This window comes from Fusarium oxysporum, chromosome 3, assembly GCF_000149955.1.
Source record: "Fusarium oxysporum f. sp. lycopersici 4287 chromosome 3, whole genome shotgun sequence".
NCBI classification, from domain to species: Eukaryota; Fungi; Ascomycota; class Sordariomycetes; order Hypocreales; family Nectriaceae; genus Fusarium; species Fusarium oxysporum.
This window is the reverse complement of record NC_030988.1, coordinates 1,266,079-1,282,564: the sequence shown is the minus strand read 5'-3', so window position 1 is coordinate 1,282,564 and position 16,486 is coordinate 1,266,079. Positions and strand designations below refer to the sequence as shown.

Here is a 16,486-nt window from a genome sequence, read left to right as displayed (position 1 = left end):
AAGCCGGCGGCGTGTGATTAGGCTGATTATTGCATCTAAATACCGATCGCGGTTGAACATACGGCGGAGAGAGACATCCGAGTAACGAGAGGGAAAGAAAGCATCAATCCGAGGGCGTGTGGCTTCCCTTTCATCATCTAGGACATCAGAACTGCCCCCAATGAGCGTGCGATCGAGGGAAGAGATAATATCGGCATGGCACCGCCGGGCGTGATGCCATGCGTTGTCCCGCTTCCGATTCGCCCAGGGCTTATCGGCAGGGCAATGGAGGCATCGATACATCACCATACCCCTGGATTTGCGCTTACGTGACCCGCCGGTGGTGTTCTGGGTGTCCTCATCAGGATACGTTGCTTTGAAGAAGAGAGAAAAGTCCAGAGACGTCCCAGTAATGGGCTGGTCCGAAATCGAGGGCGTAGAGGCGGCGGTGGTCTGAGATGATGCCATGGTCGATAAATCACCTGGATAAGCTAATTATGCTAGAATACCTAGGGCCGTTTGAACGAGTACTGAGATGGTGGTGCTGATGTTGAAATTGAGAGAAGTTGTCAGACAATTGGCTCCACAGGGATCATTGATGGCACCCGTCAATTGATGAGAGTTATCTAAAGAACAAAAGAAATCGAACAGCCATGTGTTCGGGAACAGCTATTTGAGCCCATGTTAGGATTATGCGACAGGCCAGATGTGAAACCGGATACGCGACCCCAAGGTACGCCCCGTGTTTCATATCCAGTCGCACGAACCTAGTGGTGATATGCGACAGAAGCCTTTTCATCATCTAATCGATTGATAAGATCTTTTCAGCTAATCAGAGAGCGGTATTTAGGTGGATATCAATCTCGATATCAATTTAAGAGGCAGAGAGTTATATCGATATCGATATATATCAATATCGATATATCCAGATAGCACAGTTGATATCGATATATCATATCCAAATACGCAGGTCTGCTAGCCGCCACCGAGCCGGAGAGGATGGCTCTATCGCGCCGCCTATTGCGGCAGAACCCTCACATTGCTGCTTTCCACTTCTACCGCCGATACACCCTCTTTCGGGATATCGTGCTAAGTAAGAAGTTCAGCATCACAGATTACTGGGATCGGTACGAATGGCAAGGCCGTGGTAGCCCACACAACCACGGCCTGTACTGGATGGATAATTGTCCAGGGGCCGACATGGAGGACGAAGCGGCTCGTGATGTATTTGCACGCACATGGGGATTCCACGTCACTGCCATTAACCCTGAGCCGAGTAGGACTATGCCTCAGGGTGAGGGTAATCCCCTGAGCGTGGATCCCCTGAGCATAGAGATGACATTCCTGCGGCTCTCACAAATCGTCAACCGCTGCCAGCGCCACAAGTGCAATACCACGTACTGCTTGCGCGTGAGGAAGAGAACCGGTGATCTGGCGAGGGACATGGAAGGTGCCGCTGCGGATATCGAGGCGGCAAACGTTGCCAATCCAGAGAGGGAGTGTCGTTTTGACTTCCCTCGTGCCTTGCGGGAGCTGGCCGCAGTGATCAGGAAGGAAGGCAGGTCGTACTATGTCTTTGAGGCGGCCCGGAATGACAGCCTCATGAATAACTTCAATCCTGCGATTATCCTAGGCTGGCTAGCCAATATCGACATATCTCCTTGCACCAGCTTACAGGCGGTTATTACGTACGCTGCGAAGTATTGCAGTAAATCTGAGAAGAAGACCGAGTCTTTCGCCAGGCTTGCAGACCAGGTCTTGCCTCACACATCGCACGTTCAGCCCCTGTTGTCCTTCTCCTCTCGCCTGATGAACAAGCTGATTGCCGAGAGAGATTACTCGGCGCAGGAGATTTCCCATCTGCTGCTTAACATTCCGCTGCAAGAAGGCACCCGTATGGTTGTCACCGTTGGACTGCCGTCCGTTGGAGCGACAGGCACGTTCGTATCGTGTGGACGGAGATGTCAACGAGGCCATCGGCAGCTACAGGAAATATCTAGAGAGAAAGGACCAGCATGAGGATATAACCTATCTCGAATACCTGCAATCGTACAATCTCAACACGTGGAGGAGACTCGCTGCTCACGCGAAGAAGAGAGTCCTGTCTTACTTCCCTCGATACAAGTCTATGGAGGCCTCTTCCCAGTTTAACGACTTCTGCCGTGTTAAATTGATGATGGTTCATCCACATCGCTCTCCAGAAGAGTTGCTCGTTGTGGGCGGGCAGCGGTTCGATTCCTTCACGGCTGCGTACATGCACTGCAGACAGCACCATGATACCCATGCGGACGATCATTATGGGGAACCAGATACAGATGAATTGACGGCAGAGGAGGATGAATTTGAGCTTGAGATCCATGAGGAGCCCATCGCGGAGGAGGACTGGCATGAACTCGCCCGCATGCTACCTGACCGCCCACTGGAGGAAGAGGACATCGACATCCTCGGCCGCCGAGACATTGACATCAATTACGATTGGACCCCTCGTGTTGGGCGGTATGCCGATGATGGCATTCTCAACAGCGACTACTGGAAGCAACGCAAAGCGGAAAACACCCTTGACCTTGATGTGGATGATCAGCCCTTGGAGGCTCGCGATTCCCTAAATCCAGAGCAGCGCATAGTATACGATACGGTGATGGGCCACTTCCTGACCCAGGATCCCTCTCAGTTGCTACTCCATGTGGATGGCGGAGGCGGCACTGGCAAGTCATACCTCATTAACCTGCTCTCCGCGCACCTCCAATCCGCGACAGGGGGGGGGGGACACCTGTTTGGCGTGCTGCGCCAACGGGCGTCGCAGGAAACCAGATATCGGGCACTACCTTGCACTCCCTGTTACACCTCCCAATCAATAAGGACTTCAAGCCTCTATCTCCCGTTGATAAGACCCAGCTCCAGAAGAAGCTGAAGGATATCAAGTACCTCATCATCGATGAGAAGAGCATGCTAGGACTGCGTCAGCTATCGTGGATCGATGACCGTCTCCGCGAGGCGTTCCCGAACAGGAATGAGGAGTTCTTTGGCGGCCTGAACATCCTCTTGGTTGGTGACTTCTTCCAGCTTCCCCCTGTGCTACAGAAGCCGCTTTGTTACGACAAAGAGGTGCAGGGAGTAGAGATCAAGGGCAGGAACGCATATAGGCGCTTCGATAAATCAGTATTCTTGAAGGTTGTTCAGAGGCAGCGCGGCGACGACCAGGAGGCGTTTCGCACAGCTCTCGGGGAACTGCGGCTGCTCCAACTATCTATGGAGTCTTGGAAGCTCCTGTCCACCCGCGTGCAGGCAAAACTAGACGATCGAGAGGTCGCGAGGTTTTCCAGCGCCCTGCGAGTATACGCTACCAAAGATAGGGTGAACGAGTATAACCACTATCACCTCGACCGCCTCGGCCGGCCAGTCGTCCAGGTCAAAGCTAAGAACGTCGGCCCTGGTGCGGCTGCTGCCCCTGATGACAAGGCGGGCAACCTTGCGAAGCAGATCCCTATATGCATTGGCGCTCGTCTGATGCTGACGTCTAACCTTTGGCAGCCCGTTGGCCTCTGCAACGGCGCTCGCGGTACGGTTTACGACATCGGCTGGGCACCCGGGGCTGACCCCATCCAAGATCCTCCTTGTGTTATCATGATGGAGTTTGACAAGTACAACGGACCGGTGTTCCTGACCACCCCCGATGGCAAAAAGATTGTCCCAATTCTCCCAGTTGAGAGAGACTTTCTCATCGGAGCCACTCTCTGCGCTCGCACGCAGTTTCCCCTGATCGTATGCTACGCTATTACCGTGCACAAGTCACAAAGCATCACAGAAGATATGATCGTGACGGATCTCTCCTGCCGGGACTTTCAGACCGGTTTAAGCTACGTGGCTGTCTCTCGTGTAAAAACGCTTGAGGGTTTGATGTTAGATGCGCCATTTGATCGTAATCACCTGGTCTACGGGTCTCCCCCGGATGGCATGAAGATGAAGATGAGGGATCAGGAGCTTAGGAAACGACAGGTTCTTACACGGAGTCCTTACATGATATATAATACCAAGAATGGCCATGGCACTGGATCAGTACGTAGTAGTAGTAATAGCTTCCCGGCCCGCGGACACACGGCCTTCGGCTGAGGCTACCCCATGCGCCCCATCGCCGCTCCAATGTGCATGGGGTGGCGTAGTATTTTATTAGTAGTCATTTGTTTTCTCCTTCTCCAACTCCTTCCTGGCTCAATCTTCCTGTCGCCATCGCAAATTTGACTGTCGCTCGCACCGCCTCCAGGTTAGGTCTCCACTTTGCTCCGTCTGACGCCGACTTTCCACCTAGAAAGAAGGAAAGGTTGCCCATCATGTTTTGTCCTACTCAACGCATGGCTTCACGCTCTGCTTCCCATCTTGTGCATCGGAACAGAAAATGCTCCATTGTCTCTGGTCCACATCCACATTCACACATGTCCGACTCTGCGGCCCCGATCTTGTTGAGGTAGCTGTTGATCTTCGCCATTCCCGTGCGGAGCTGCGAGAGCACTCCGGCTTCTCGTCTCTTGCAAATGTCGTATAGTGCTTGCGTATGTTTGCCTGGTAGGGCCCGATCTATCCGTTTGGAGTAGTTGCCTACATTGTTGGGTAGTTTCCGTTGCTGATGCAGCTGCGACACTGCCAGCCTGAGCCGCGTGGAGCGGGGTAGCGATTGCGGCGTGCATCCCGCTCTGGTAGCCTTCTTGGCTTGTCTCTTTGCTTCACGACTCATGCTGAGGTCATCGTCTCTGGATGGTACCCAGATCATCTTGACTCTATTGTTTCCCTTTCTCAGTCGCTCGATGTGCTCGTAGATCTGACGGATGGAGGTCTGGCCTGATTGCTGTTGCGGTCGGGCAAGCTAAAATCTTATCGCAACGTGAGAGCCGTGGGGCCCGCACGCTGACAAAGGCTTTGCCTCAAATGATTTCCAGCCAGGTAACCCCTCGCAACGCGATGGAGCTCCACTTTAATTAGGCCGAGCTTCAAAACACAAAACATACGTTTGCGATGCAAATATCCACCCTTCGAAATTGATCCTCACCACGACACCAATCCCACATATCATGGATGGATCATTGAGTGTAGAAGAGTTGACAAGACTCCTACGAGATGCTGAGCAGCGCGCGAAGGAGGAGCGACAACGCGCCGAGGAAGCGGAGAGAGAACGACAGGAGGAGCGGCAACGCGCCGAAAGAGAACAGCAACGCGCCGAGGAAGCGGAGAGAGAACGACAGGAGGAGCGGCAACGCGCCGAGAGAGAACAGCAACGCGCCGAGAGGGAACAGCAACGTGCCGAAGCGTCAGAGGAACAAACACGACTCACGACACTTGACGAATACATTGCAGCTTGCCATGCTTCCGTTTTCTCTCGCTTCGCCATCGAAACAGACCCAAATCTGACTTCAAGGGGCTCCATCACCAATCCGCGTGACAAGTGGTGTCCTAAAAACCTCAGGCCATGGCCCGACTTCCTTGATCAACAGAAGCTCACCTTCGGTACACTCTACGATTCATTTCCTACCGAAACCCGCGTTTTCGAGAACCGAAACTTCCTGGCCGGCTTGGGGAACAGGATCTCTCAACGGCCGATAGCAGACGAGAAGACGCTCGAATATTTCCTACATAATAGCGTGGAGGATCCGGTTAGAGCCATCATACAACAGCTCAAACAGGTGGAAGAGGTCAGCAGGGCTTTTCAGATCGGAGATGGTGTCGTCTTTGAGAACCATCCCCATGCCCTCAGCGATGCGGCCGAAGAAGTCGTTGAGCGGGAGACCCCATCGACACCACCACCACCGCCGCCACCGCCACCGCCACCGCAGACGCCAGACCACCGAAGAGATCTCAAGCAGCTGCGGCCGGATCAAATCTGCGTTTATCGATCCGACAATACCCTGTCCTCCCGGCGCACCATGGTTTACGTTTCCGAGTATAAGCCGCCTCACAAGTTGACCGCCCCGCATCTTCGTCTCGGTCTCCGCGCGATGGACATCCACAAGGAAGTTGTGAACCGAAGGACGATTCCGACTTCTGTAGACCCTGACGCGCGTTTTCAGTACCACGCAGAGAGGCTGACGGCATCTGCCATCACGCAGACGTATCACTACATGATCGAAAGTGGCCTTGAATATGGTCTTCTTACCACTGGCGAGGCCATTGTGTTTCTCAAAGTTGACTGGGACGAGCCTGAGACTCTGTACTATCATCTAGCAGAGCCTGGTCCGGAGGTGTCGGCGCATCCAAACAACGTCCATATATGCACGGCTGTCGGTCAATATCTGGCGTTCACCCTCATGGCTCTCGGTTTGCCTGGAGAACGACGGGGGAATAGGCAGGAGGAACGTCTACAAGCTATGAAGAACTTGAAGACGTGGGCTGAGGACTTCGAATCGACATTGCGCTCTATCCCGGAAAATGAACGATCGGCGTCATCAGACTACTCACCTGGCCATGAACCTACCACCTACAAGGATGTTGACCGGTCGCCGGCCTTGCCCCGCAAAAGGACACGTCGAACTGCTGCGTGCCAGACTGGCGAGGGGTCGTTGACGAAGGGCGACAGGCAGGAACCATCTGATGACGAGTCGGCGCCCAGGCCACCGGACACGCCTACGCCAACCGGACGAAACACAAGACAAGGAACTAGACGGAGCCACCGACTAGCGTTACTGGCGTTACGGCCGCGCGGAGGAGGCGGCGAGCAGGGTCGGCAGTACTGTACGCAGAAATGTCTTCTCGGCATGGTCAAGGGTGGTTTTCTCGACCCAAAGTGCCCGAACGTGGCACTTCACTGCAAGAGCAGTGCTCCTGCCCGCGCACGTCATCCTGTCGACCACAAGGAGTGGCTTCGCCTACTCTGGATCCAGCTGAAACAGTCGCTCGACGACGGGATCAGGCCATTGGGGGAGGGTGGTGCGCGGGGTGTGCTTTTCCAAGTGACCCTACTTGTGCATGGCTACACATTTGTCAGCAAGGGCACGGTGCGGGCTTTCATCAAAGATCTCGAGCACGAGGCTGCTGTCTACGAGCGTCTCAAACCAATCCAGGGCGTCCACGTGCCTGTCTTCCTGGGTGCCATTGACCTTGGATCGATGAACAAGACTTACTACTATGACCACCGGGTCTACGTGGTGCACATGACATTTTTGTCCTGGGGAGGCTGCAGCATCGACAGAGCACAGAACATGGGCGACATGAACAAGTCACTCGAAGACGAGGCCATTCGGTCCTTGAGAGCCATGCATCGGGAGGGCGTGATCCATAAAGATGTGCGACTTGCAAACATGTTATTCAACCCTGAGACCAACGGGGTTATGGTGATCGACTTTGAACGGGCTTTGCTCCTCAAGCCGCCTCGGCGTCCGTTGGCGCAGCTGGTGCCGAACAAGCGAGCGTGGAAGTCGGAGACGATGGATGCCAAGAAGGTGACTGGTGATTCAAGCAAGCGAAGTCGGCCAAGTCAAGGCTTTTCAGAGGATATTTGGTTGGCAAAGACGGCGTTCTTAGAGTGGAATGCTGACCGATGGACATGAGTCGCGAGAGCGCCTTGCTAGCAAATCTACAGTCAATCACCCTACACTTCTATTTATAAATCGTCCTGTACCCTAAAACAACTCTCTCCTGTAAAACTTTTTCCTTGGCACCCGCTGTTAGCGCTCTGCTAGGGTAGAGAATTTTTGCAGGCTAAAATGGCAGCAAAAGCAGCTGTGGGGCTAACGGGACCCTAACAGCTGCCTGAAGAAAGGGATTCAGAGAGTTGACCTTTCTTCGCGACGAGTGTCTGCAACGACATTGAGCTTCGCGAGCTCTTGACATCGCCTTCGGGCGCTACTTCTCACGTGTTATTTGCGGCTTCTTCTTACCCCGACATTCCGGCTTCGCGAGCCTTCGACAATCCGGGCTCTGCGCCCTCGACTTCCCGTACGACCGACTTCTGCAGCCTCCGCTGCCCAGACGACATTCGCAGCATCTTGCTGCTTGACATTGAGGGTCATCGTGCCCTCACCGTCACTCTCACCTTCGCCCGCAGTTTAACGCTGCCTCGACCGACCTCTGCAGCTTTGGCTGCCCGAACAACACAAACAGCCTTCGGCTGCTCGACTTTCTGGGCCCTCTGGTGCCCTCGACCTTGACGCACGGACCTGTTGAATGTTGGAGGGTTCACCCTCAACTTCAGGATTAAGGTTCAGGATTAAAGTTTGACCCCTAAACTTAGATCGTAGGACTTTCATCTAGGACTTTCTAGGACTCAAGTCCTAGAAGGAACCAGTCGAAGATATAAGGTCTCAATAGTCCTTCGATTGCGACAGAATCAAGAAATATACACGATTCACCTTAACATCTGACAGCTTCTTGTTGAATATTGCGAAGCATGCCAGTCAACAAGTCAGATCTGTGGATAGCTACCACAAGATTGTGCAGTTTGCCTGCTGGCCCCTTCTTGCGCCAAATCAAATGTTCTGCTTCGGTAAGAGGCTCTGCCCCTGATATCCGCCGCTCAAAAGCGTCAGCATCGTGCCCAAATAGAATGGCTTTGGCGGAGAGGTTCAAGGTATGCCCAAAACAGCGCCCTCGCCTGCGGGCCCCAACGAAGCCGAGCTCTCCACCAATAATCTCCATGGCGGTATCATTGTTTTTCGCGTTGTCAAGCGTGAAATAGCCAATCTTGTCTTGGATCTGATACGATTCAATTACGTCGAGGATTTCTGCGGCGATGTTAGGCCCAGTGTGCCTGGCGCTAACTTCGGGGAGCCCAAGCGTAATCTTGCAAGGCTTATTGTTTTCGTCCCTAAAGAAGCAACAGATACCATATAGGGCGTATCGGTTTCCAGACCGCCAGCCGTCGAAGGAGATGTGGATAAGTCCAGGCGCCTTGCCCAAGACCTCTATCACCTTCTGCTTGTGTTGTTCGAATGCGGCGACGATCTTTTCTCGAACAGTTGTGTGGGTAATATTGGCTTTACGTGCCGAAACTGACGGGTTCAAGTAATCGAAGATAGCATGGAGTTCTGCCTCCTCGGCAATTGAAAAGGAGTGATTCTTGGCCACGATCCAATCGATCAGAAGCCTCCGGAAGTGTTCCTTGTCGAAGCGTTTAATGAAGTTATTCGCAATCGCTTGTTCTCGGGGGTCGTGTAGATCGAGCTTCATGGATTCAGCGAGAGTCCGCTGCCCCGGAGGCTTTCTGCCCTTAGAATTCGCCTTCTTTTCAGCAGTTCCTTGGGTCATTCCAGGCGGAGCGCGGATCCCGTGGTCGTTGAACAGATGATTGTACGCGTTATGAATACCATCAGCTTCGAAATGTCGTGGATGTGGATTATTCTTGCGAATGCACGCTCGGCATATCCATCTGCGGGCGTCTTCCTTTTGGATGTCATATCCAAATTGCCAGGCCCAGCAACGCGTCTCCCTGGCTCGCTCAGAGAACGCCCAGCCTGGGAAATGCCTCCAGAGCGTACGTTCGTACTGTTCATCGCTTGCGGAAGAGGTCCTCAGAGTCGAGACAGGGGTCGAGGTTGAACGGGTAGGATACGGCGTCGGGCAGGGTGTTAATTCGGTAGCGGACCCGAAGCCGCTGTCGGAAATGTTGATGCAGGAATCAGGCGAGGTCATGGTAAAATAATCTCTTTGTCGTGTCGAAATCGCAAAACATGGTGCAGGTGATGGGTCAACAACAGGTCGTCAGGTTAGCGCGAATGACGAGTCCAACGCGGCTAGTTGGCACAATATGCCCTTATCCTGCAGATGTTTCAGATACTTACCTTTCGAGCTAATTTGGTGTGGACGAGCACGTAGCGAGTGCCATATTGGGGTCGGGTATTAGATAAGTCCCTAACATCCTTCACATCACGAGCTTGACGCGATTAGTATTGCTTGCAATTTTTCGCGCAGTATTGAGATATTGAGGGATCTGGACGCGTTTTCTTAATCAGCTTGCCGGCAGTTATTTAATGGTATAATTGTTGTATTATAAATCCAAAGTATGGACAGTCGAGCTTGATATTTGCTGGATATGTTGTTGAGGAAAATGTACACCAATTGATGGCCCTCATGATGATATGCACTCACGGAGCAAATCTTAAGTATATCCATCAAGACTTACGTCATCCCAATGAGAAAGCATACGACATTCGAATAGTGTTTCCTATATTGTATGTATTCTAAAATTGCGCTGTTCAGAAGTTTCATGGTGTTTTTGACATAGGGTAGCAATATTGCAAAAGTTATGGGGCACATCAGCCTCTGTTAGAGGTATTCTGCCAAAATACATGGGCCCCCTTAACTACCCCCACTTCTAATCCACCCAAATCCACCCAATCCATCCACGACATCGCCGAGTGGATTCGGTGGATTAGCCAATCCACTGGGGTTTTGCTAGTGGAGTGGACAGTGGAATCCACGAGTGGATCCACTACGTGGATTGGGTGGAGTGGCTTTCAACCCTGTCCACTCATCCTGGAATTTCAGTCAGCGGTATTTCTGATCGAGAACAGGTAGATACCTACAGATACATGGCTCCCATGGCCATCTAATATGATGAGCCTTGCATCAGACTCATCTGCTGGCTGGCTTTGGGGCAGATAAACCTCTTTGAGCCACTCGACCGCAATATGGTTGTCTGTCCAGCCGTTATCGGATGTGATATAATACCAGTCGGCGATCTTGTTAAACTCATCAATAAACCACTGCTTCTGAAGTTCTTTGCCCTTGAAGATAATTCCCGGCTTTAGAAGACGGCCATCTGCAGTGACGGCTTCGATAAAACTAGTCCAAGTGCGGGACTGCGAGCCTTTGAGGAAGGCCTTCCTCCTGGGATCGCTACTGCCAATTACCAAGGAATCCAAACCTAGATTTGCAATTTATTGCTAAGTCTTGTATCAGAAGTGGTCAGTACTCACCAAATCCAGCCATGATACCGCCCTCGTCAACATTAACCGTGTTCTCAGGCTTGATCCAGCCATATTCGCTCTCCCGGATACCAAAGTACCAATTGACGGCCATTGGGGTAAAAGAATTGAACCTTGAAGCTTCCTGGCGTTTTCCTACCTTCGTATCGATCTCTGGATGGCGTTTAATAAATCTGGCTAGCCAGTGTACACCGATAGGCGTTTCCCGGCCCTGCTGTCTCAACAGGGCAGCTACCGTGGCGCGAACTTGACTGTGGGAAGGAGCATAGCCCAAGGCCTCTTGTCGAAGTATCCATGTAACTAATCTAGCCTCTTGGGATTTGTATAACAACTGGGCAGGTTGGGTGACCTCGGACTTTGACGGTAGGCCTCTTAATCGGTCAGACAGAGTGGTTTGGGGCATTCCATGCTTCTGGGCGGCCTGGTGCTGCGAGAGGTGGTTATCTGTAACATCCAGTATAGCTTCAATGACATCATTCTCTGTATAAGACTGTTGAGGCATTTTCAAGGCGATTAAAGGAAGCTGCTATAGATAAAAGTTTGATGAAATTTTGGGGAGGCTGGGTGATGAAGGAGACATTTTGAGAAATTTTACATTAGTGCCATGCGACCAAACTGCTTATGTAAAATACAAATGAACATTCCAATATGAAACAGCATGAAACTCTCAGTAAGACACAATCTGTTCCATGTAAATAACTTCAATTTTGGCCAAGCACTGTGCAAGTGAAGTTTAACATTTTGTATGGGGAAATCTTTTTTTCGCTGACCGGTAGGTGGGTATGACCGGCAGGTGGGTACTGCATGGTACAGGCATGTTGTAGGACTCTCTTGCTGCACCTGACTGGACATTGTCAGTCCCCATATTGTCTCCCTGCTTTGTTCCCATTTCCAGCTGCTCCGGCGGGGAGGGGACTGGCGCAGAGGGCCTTGCCGTTTTAAAACCTTGATTCAAATTCGGCGTTAATGCAATAATCGCCCCGGCTATCCGGCATTCGACAGAAAGGTTACTTGCCCAATAGGGAATGCTGCCTTAAGGCTTGTTGGAAAATCCGGGGATCCCCCTTCCCTTCAGGATTCAGAATAACAGTTTGAAAGTCCTAGATTTAAAGTTTAAAGTCCTAGATACAATTATCTAGAGATATAAACCCGAGAATAACTCTCAGCTCAATAAGAAACAACCAAGTTTCATAAATAAAAAAAAAATAAAAAAAAAACATTTTCACCCAGCACTACTGCGCAATATAAACAACACGTGGAGCGGGCCAAAGCCAGGGTGGGCCAAAACTAGTGTGGACGACTTATCAACAAAGTCACGCGGGACATATCGGTCAAGGAGAGCGACTTGGTTTGGATTTTTCAAGACCCTGCTAATTCGAACAACGAGATGTGATAGAGCCGAATAGATAGACAGATACAAGTTTAGCTGCCTAGAAACCGTTGCTAGCAAAAGAGATAAAAATAGAGTAGCCAGCTACATTTATCACATTTGGACAAATGTCTTGCTCAGCCCTCGATTCTACTCGGTTTAGGTGCAGAATGCACCAGCGGGAACGCCCACACACTTCTCCTTACTCTGGCCGCCAGTGATGTTGATGTCTGTAAATGTCCAGTCCTTGCAGTCGGCACAGAGAATGAAGGTGTTCTTACCCGCCGGCTTCACCGTTCCTGTGACGTTCTTTATCCTGATACCTGTCATAGGAATACCCTTGGTAGGCTGCTGAGTCGGGCCGCCGTTGAGGTAGTCCTGTCGGAAAACCATGCCGTATTTGTCGATATCGCGAAGGGTGATGTCCTCATACGTGACATCCGTGACGGAGCCTGTGGCCCCCGCAATGGTCTTGATACGAATAGCGTTTTCGGAACTTTCAATCATGGTCTTGGAGATGAAAACATTCTCGACGATAGATTTATTGCCAACGGATCCAATCGAGGCACCGTGACCACCGCTGCAGTGACCGTTGGTGAAGGTGATGTTTTTACCCGAGTTGATGGCAACGCAATCGTCCTGATTCTCGACGACGGCACCATCGATAACGAGTCCATCGACCTTGCCGATATTGAAGCCGTCAGTGTTGTGTCCGCCCAGTTTGTCGCCGAGGGAGCTGTCGATGTGGACGTCTTTGACAAGCAGGTTCGTGACTGTGTTGATGCTCACGGCCTGGACCGGAGTGTCCTTGATGTTGAGATTCTGGACGATCGAGTCATGAACATCATGAAGTGCCACGAGCTTGGGCTTCTTCTTGCCGCCGTTGCCGCCTTTTCCATCCCAATATCGCCGACCTTGACCATTGATGCAGTGTCCAGCATCTCCCTCAATGGTAAGGCCGTTTCCCGAGATAGTAATTAAAGGACCTAGCCACTCGGCGTAACCAAAGGTCATGACTCCCTTGAAGATGACCTATAACTCTGTCAGATAAATGTCACGTCATGGACGAGAGTAGACCGAGTGGCTTTACCGTGGTGCCATCCTTAAGATTGGTCAGGTCCAGAGTCTTTCCAGCAGGGACTTTGACGTTGTTGAGGACGATAGTCGAGCAGCTGCTCTTGTGCTGCATAGCAGTATCAGCAGTAGTAAAGTTACAGCCTCCAGAGGCTGGATGGGAGTCTGAACTCGATTCAGACTTGGGGAGGGACCTGGGGTGGTGGGACTTTGAGTTGGAATGGGAGTAGCCAGCAAAAGTGGAAGCAATAAAGCCGCCGAAAAGAGGGAGTGAAAAGCGCATCTTGTAACGATATGTCAAAAAAAAAAAAAAAAAAATGAAAAAACCGAAGTACAGTTCAAAGAGGGTTAAGGAAAACAAGGAGGAAGAACATGGAAAGTTGTCTATCAAAGCAAATAAAAAAAGAAGAAGGGACACAATATTGATCGAGACTGTCAAAGTCTTGAATACCTACATGAAAAAAAAAAAAAAAAAAAAAAAAAAGAAAAAGATGAAAAAAATCGGAATGCTCAAAGTATATAAAGATCTTGAAACAGCGAGTCAAACCTACATGCCGTCTAGCCGTCCGTCAAGGTTCGTATTTCGTATTTGGCAACCTTGACACTTGATGGTTTCACCAGGATCCAGTATCTAGTGACGATATGAGATGCCATTTTCTACCGCGTCGAAGTGCCAATCTATGGGCACGATAGATCCACCTCTGTCCTCAACATCCGGGGTTAGATGGGTTGAAACACTAAGCAAGGGCTCGGGTAATATATCTCCGTCTATTGGTGCATGGCAATTATCCAAGCCGCGGTGTTGTTTCAGATTTAGTCTGGAAGCATGTCAATTCCGGATGCCCGGCACGATGACTGCCTACCCCGCCGCACTATATGACTATAGGGTTTTGTTTGAGTTTATAGGTAGCATAGTTTGAACTTTGAACATGAGGAAAGGAAACCTACAGGGAGTTTCAGGTTCAGTTTCTCTTGAAATACAGGAAAGTTTGCCATTTTAGGGGGTAGGTGGAAGAAAGAAAGTTAAAACTGCAGAAACTGAACCTGAAATTCTCTGTATCAAAATATCCAGACACGTCTTTCGGCTGTTGCGGCAGTGTCTCACCATCAAGTCATACCGACTGCTACAGTGGGATGCAATAAGTTTGAATACCCTTAGAAGTACTGATACCCCCTGTCTAGCCTATTTGGAGTTAAGCCTGCTTCTAATCTGAAGAAGAAGCTCGATCTAGCCAATCCCTATATTCTTATTAGCCATGCAAAAGCTGATATGCACGTGGTAGCTGGCTCAAAGAGGCTAGCGGCAAAAGAAGATACACGCCCGGTATTCAAACTTATTGCATCCCACTGTACTTGGAACTCATATCCGCCTAGTTAGCCGAATGTTCATGTTTCAGCTGCAGTTGCATCGGTAGTTCAGACTACCCACACTTGATGGTAAGATTCGCTACTCAATTTGTCATTGAAGAACCGACAGACGGGTTGATTTGCAGCTTCTTGCTTGATTGCGCGTTGGGCAAAGTAATCTTCTGGGCCTGGTGGCCGAGGAGCATCCTGAAAGTTTATCTGCAAATTAGCATAATTATGATGTTAGATACAAAAGTACCGACAAGACCAGAGTGGGGGCCTTAAGCAGTCTAAGGTTTGCTGTTGTTTATATTGCGCAGTAGTACTGGGTGAAGGTACAGTGATTTTCAGGTTCAGTTTCCCATCATATACCAAGGATTGTGTTATTTTGGCGGGTTAAGATAAAATGTAAACACGAAAATGTAGAAACTGAACCTGAAATTCACTGTATATTTCTTATGAAACTTGATTGTTCATTGTTGAGATGAGAGTTCTTCTCCTGTTTAAATCTTTAGTTGATTTCATATAGGACTTTGAACTTTAAATCTAGGACTTTCAGACCAACAGTCAGAATCCTGATGATAGGGGGGATTCCCAGTTTTCCAACAAAAGATCAGACCGCTGGCGAAGGGGCATTCGATGATTGCAGCCGGAGCAGCACTACGGTGGAGCAATCACCATATCTGTCAGATATTAAGGTGAATCGTGTATATTTCTTGATCCTTTCGCAATCGAAGGACCATTGAGACCTTATATCTTCAACTGGTTCCTTCTAGGACTTGAGTCCTAGAAAGTCCTAGATGAAAGTCCTACGATCTAAGTTTAGGGCGTCAAACTTTAATCCTGAACCTTAATCCTGAAGTTGAGGGTGAACCCTCCAACATTCAACACACCCCCTCAGGCTCAATAGGTCCCAGTTGAGCCTGCATTTCCTAGGCAGTCTTCTATCTTCTGGAGCCTTGCTTCTATTCCTTCTTGCTTCCGGCTCTGCTGCTGTCTTTCCTGAATATCTTCCAGGCCAAGTTGATAGAGGAAGCGGTTCCATCTGCCTGCCGGCAGGGCCTTTGTCAATCCGTCTGCGATCATATCCGTTGATTTGGTGTATTTGACTTGAATTCTCCCTTCTTGGACCTCCTGTCTCAGCCAGTGGTTGTGAATATCCACGTGCCGCAACTTAGTCTTCAAAGTAGCGATTTCGGCGGTCACAAGGTTGATAGTTTGAGTATTGTCGCAGTCGATACGGATAGTCGGATCATCCATCTGAACTGTAAGCTCTTTCAACAGCCGACTCACATAGAGGGATTCCTTAGCAGCCTGTGCCAAGGCTAGGAGCTCTGCCTCTGTCGTGGATGTGGTGACTGTATTCTGCTTGCTAGCTCTCCAGCCGATCAACCCGTCGAATAGTCGGATAGTGTACGCTTGGGAGCTTTTCCGATCAAGGGTGTTATCGGCAAAAGAAGCGTCACTAGCAACTGTAAGACCTCCGGGTCCTCCGAATCGTAGGGCTCGGTGCCTTGTGTGTGAGAGGTAGTGGATAACGCGGTCGGCGGCGTCTTGGTGTTCTTGGCCAGGGTTGACAAGAAATCGGGCCAGCCTGGAGGCGGCGAAAGCTATGTCAGGCCGGGTGTTAACGGCGATATAGAGGATCGAGCCGACTTTACGTTGATATCGTTGAAGTTCTGCCGGGGTTGCTAGTCCTGTTTGAGGTCGTAGCTCTGTTTGAGTCATTGGTACTGTAGATGTTCCCTTGTTAGCTAGATTTGCGATTTTGTCAATGTAGGCTGTTTGAGATAGCCAAATCTTCCTTGCA

General features: G+C 50.5%; 2 protein-coding genes across 2 annotated transcripts; one reads left to right on the top strand and one right to left on the bottom strand.

Moving 5' to 3' along the window:
• Nucleotides 1-4,124: 4,124 nt before the first annotated feature.
• FOXG_12586 (uncharacterized protein) lies at nt 4,125-7,612 on the top strand. Its single transcript, XM_018392411.1, has one exon. The coding sequence runs from the start codon at nt 5,043-5,045 to the stop codon at nt 7,509-7,511; it is 2,469 nt and encodes an 822-aa protein (XP_018252070.1). The 5' UTR covers nt 4,125-5,042; the 3' UTR covers nt 7,512-7,612.
• Nucleotides 7,613-12,197: 4,585 nt separating this feature from the next.
• On the bottom strand, nt 12,198-13,651 carry FOXG_12585 (uncharacterized protein). The gene is made up of 2 exons (XM_018392410.1): nt 13,346-13,651; nt 12,198-13,287 (listed from the first exon to the last, which is right to left on the bottom strand). Exons 1-2 carry the CDS (start codon nt 13,610-13,612, stop codon nt 12,415-12,417), a joined length of 1,140 nt encoding a protein of 379 aa, XP_018252069.1. The 5' UTR covers nt 13,613-13,651; the 3' UTR covers nt 12,198-12,414.
• Between the last annotated feature and the right edge of the window lie 2,835 nt (nt 13,652-16,486).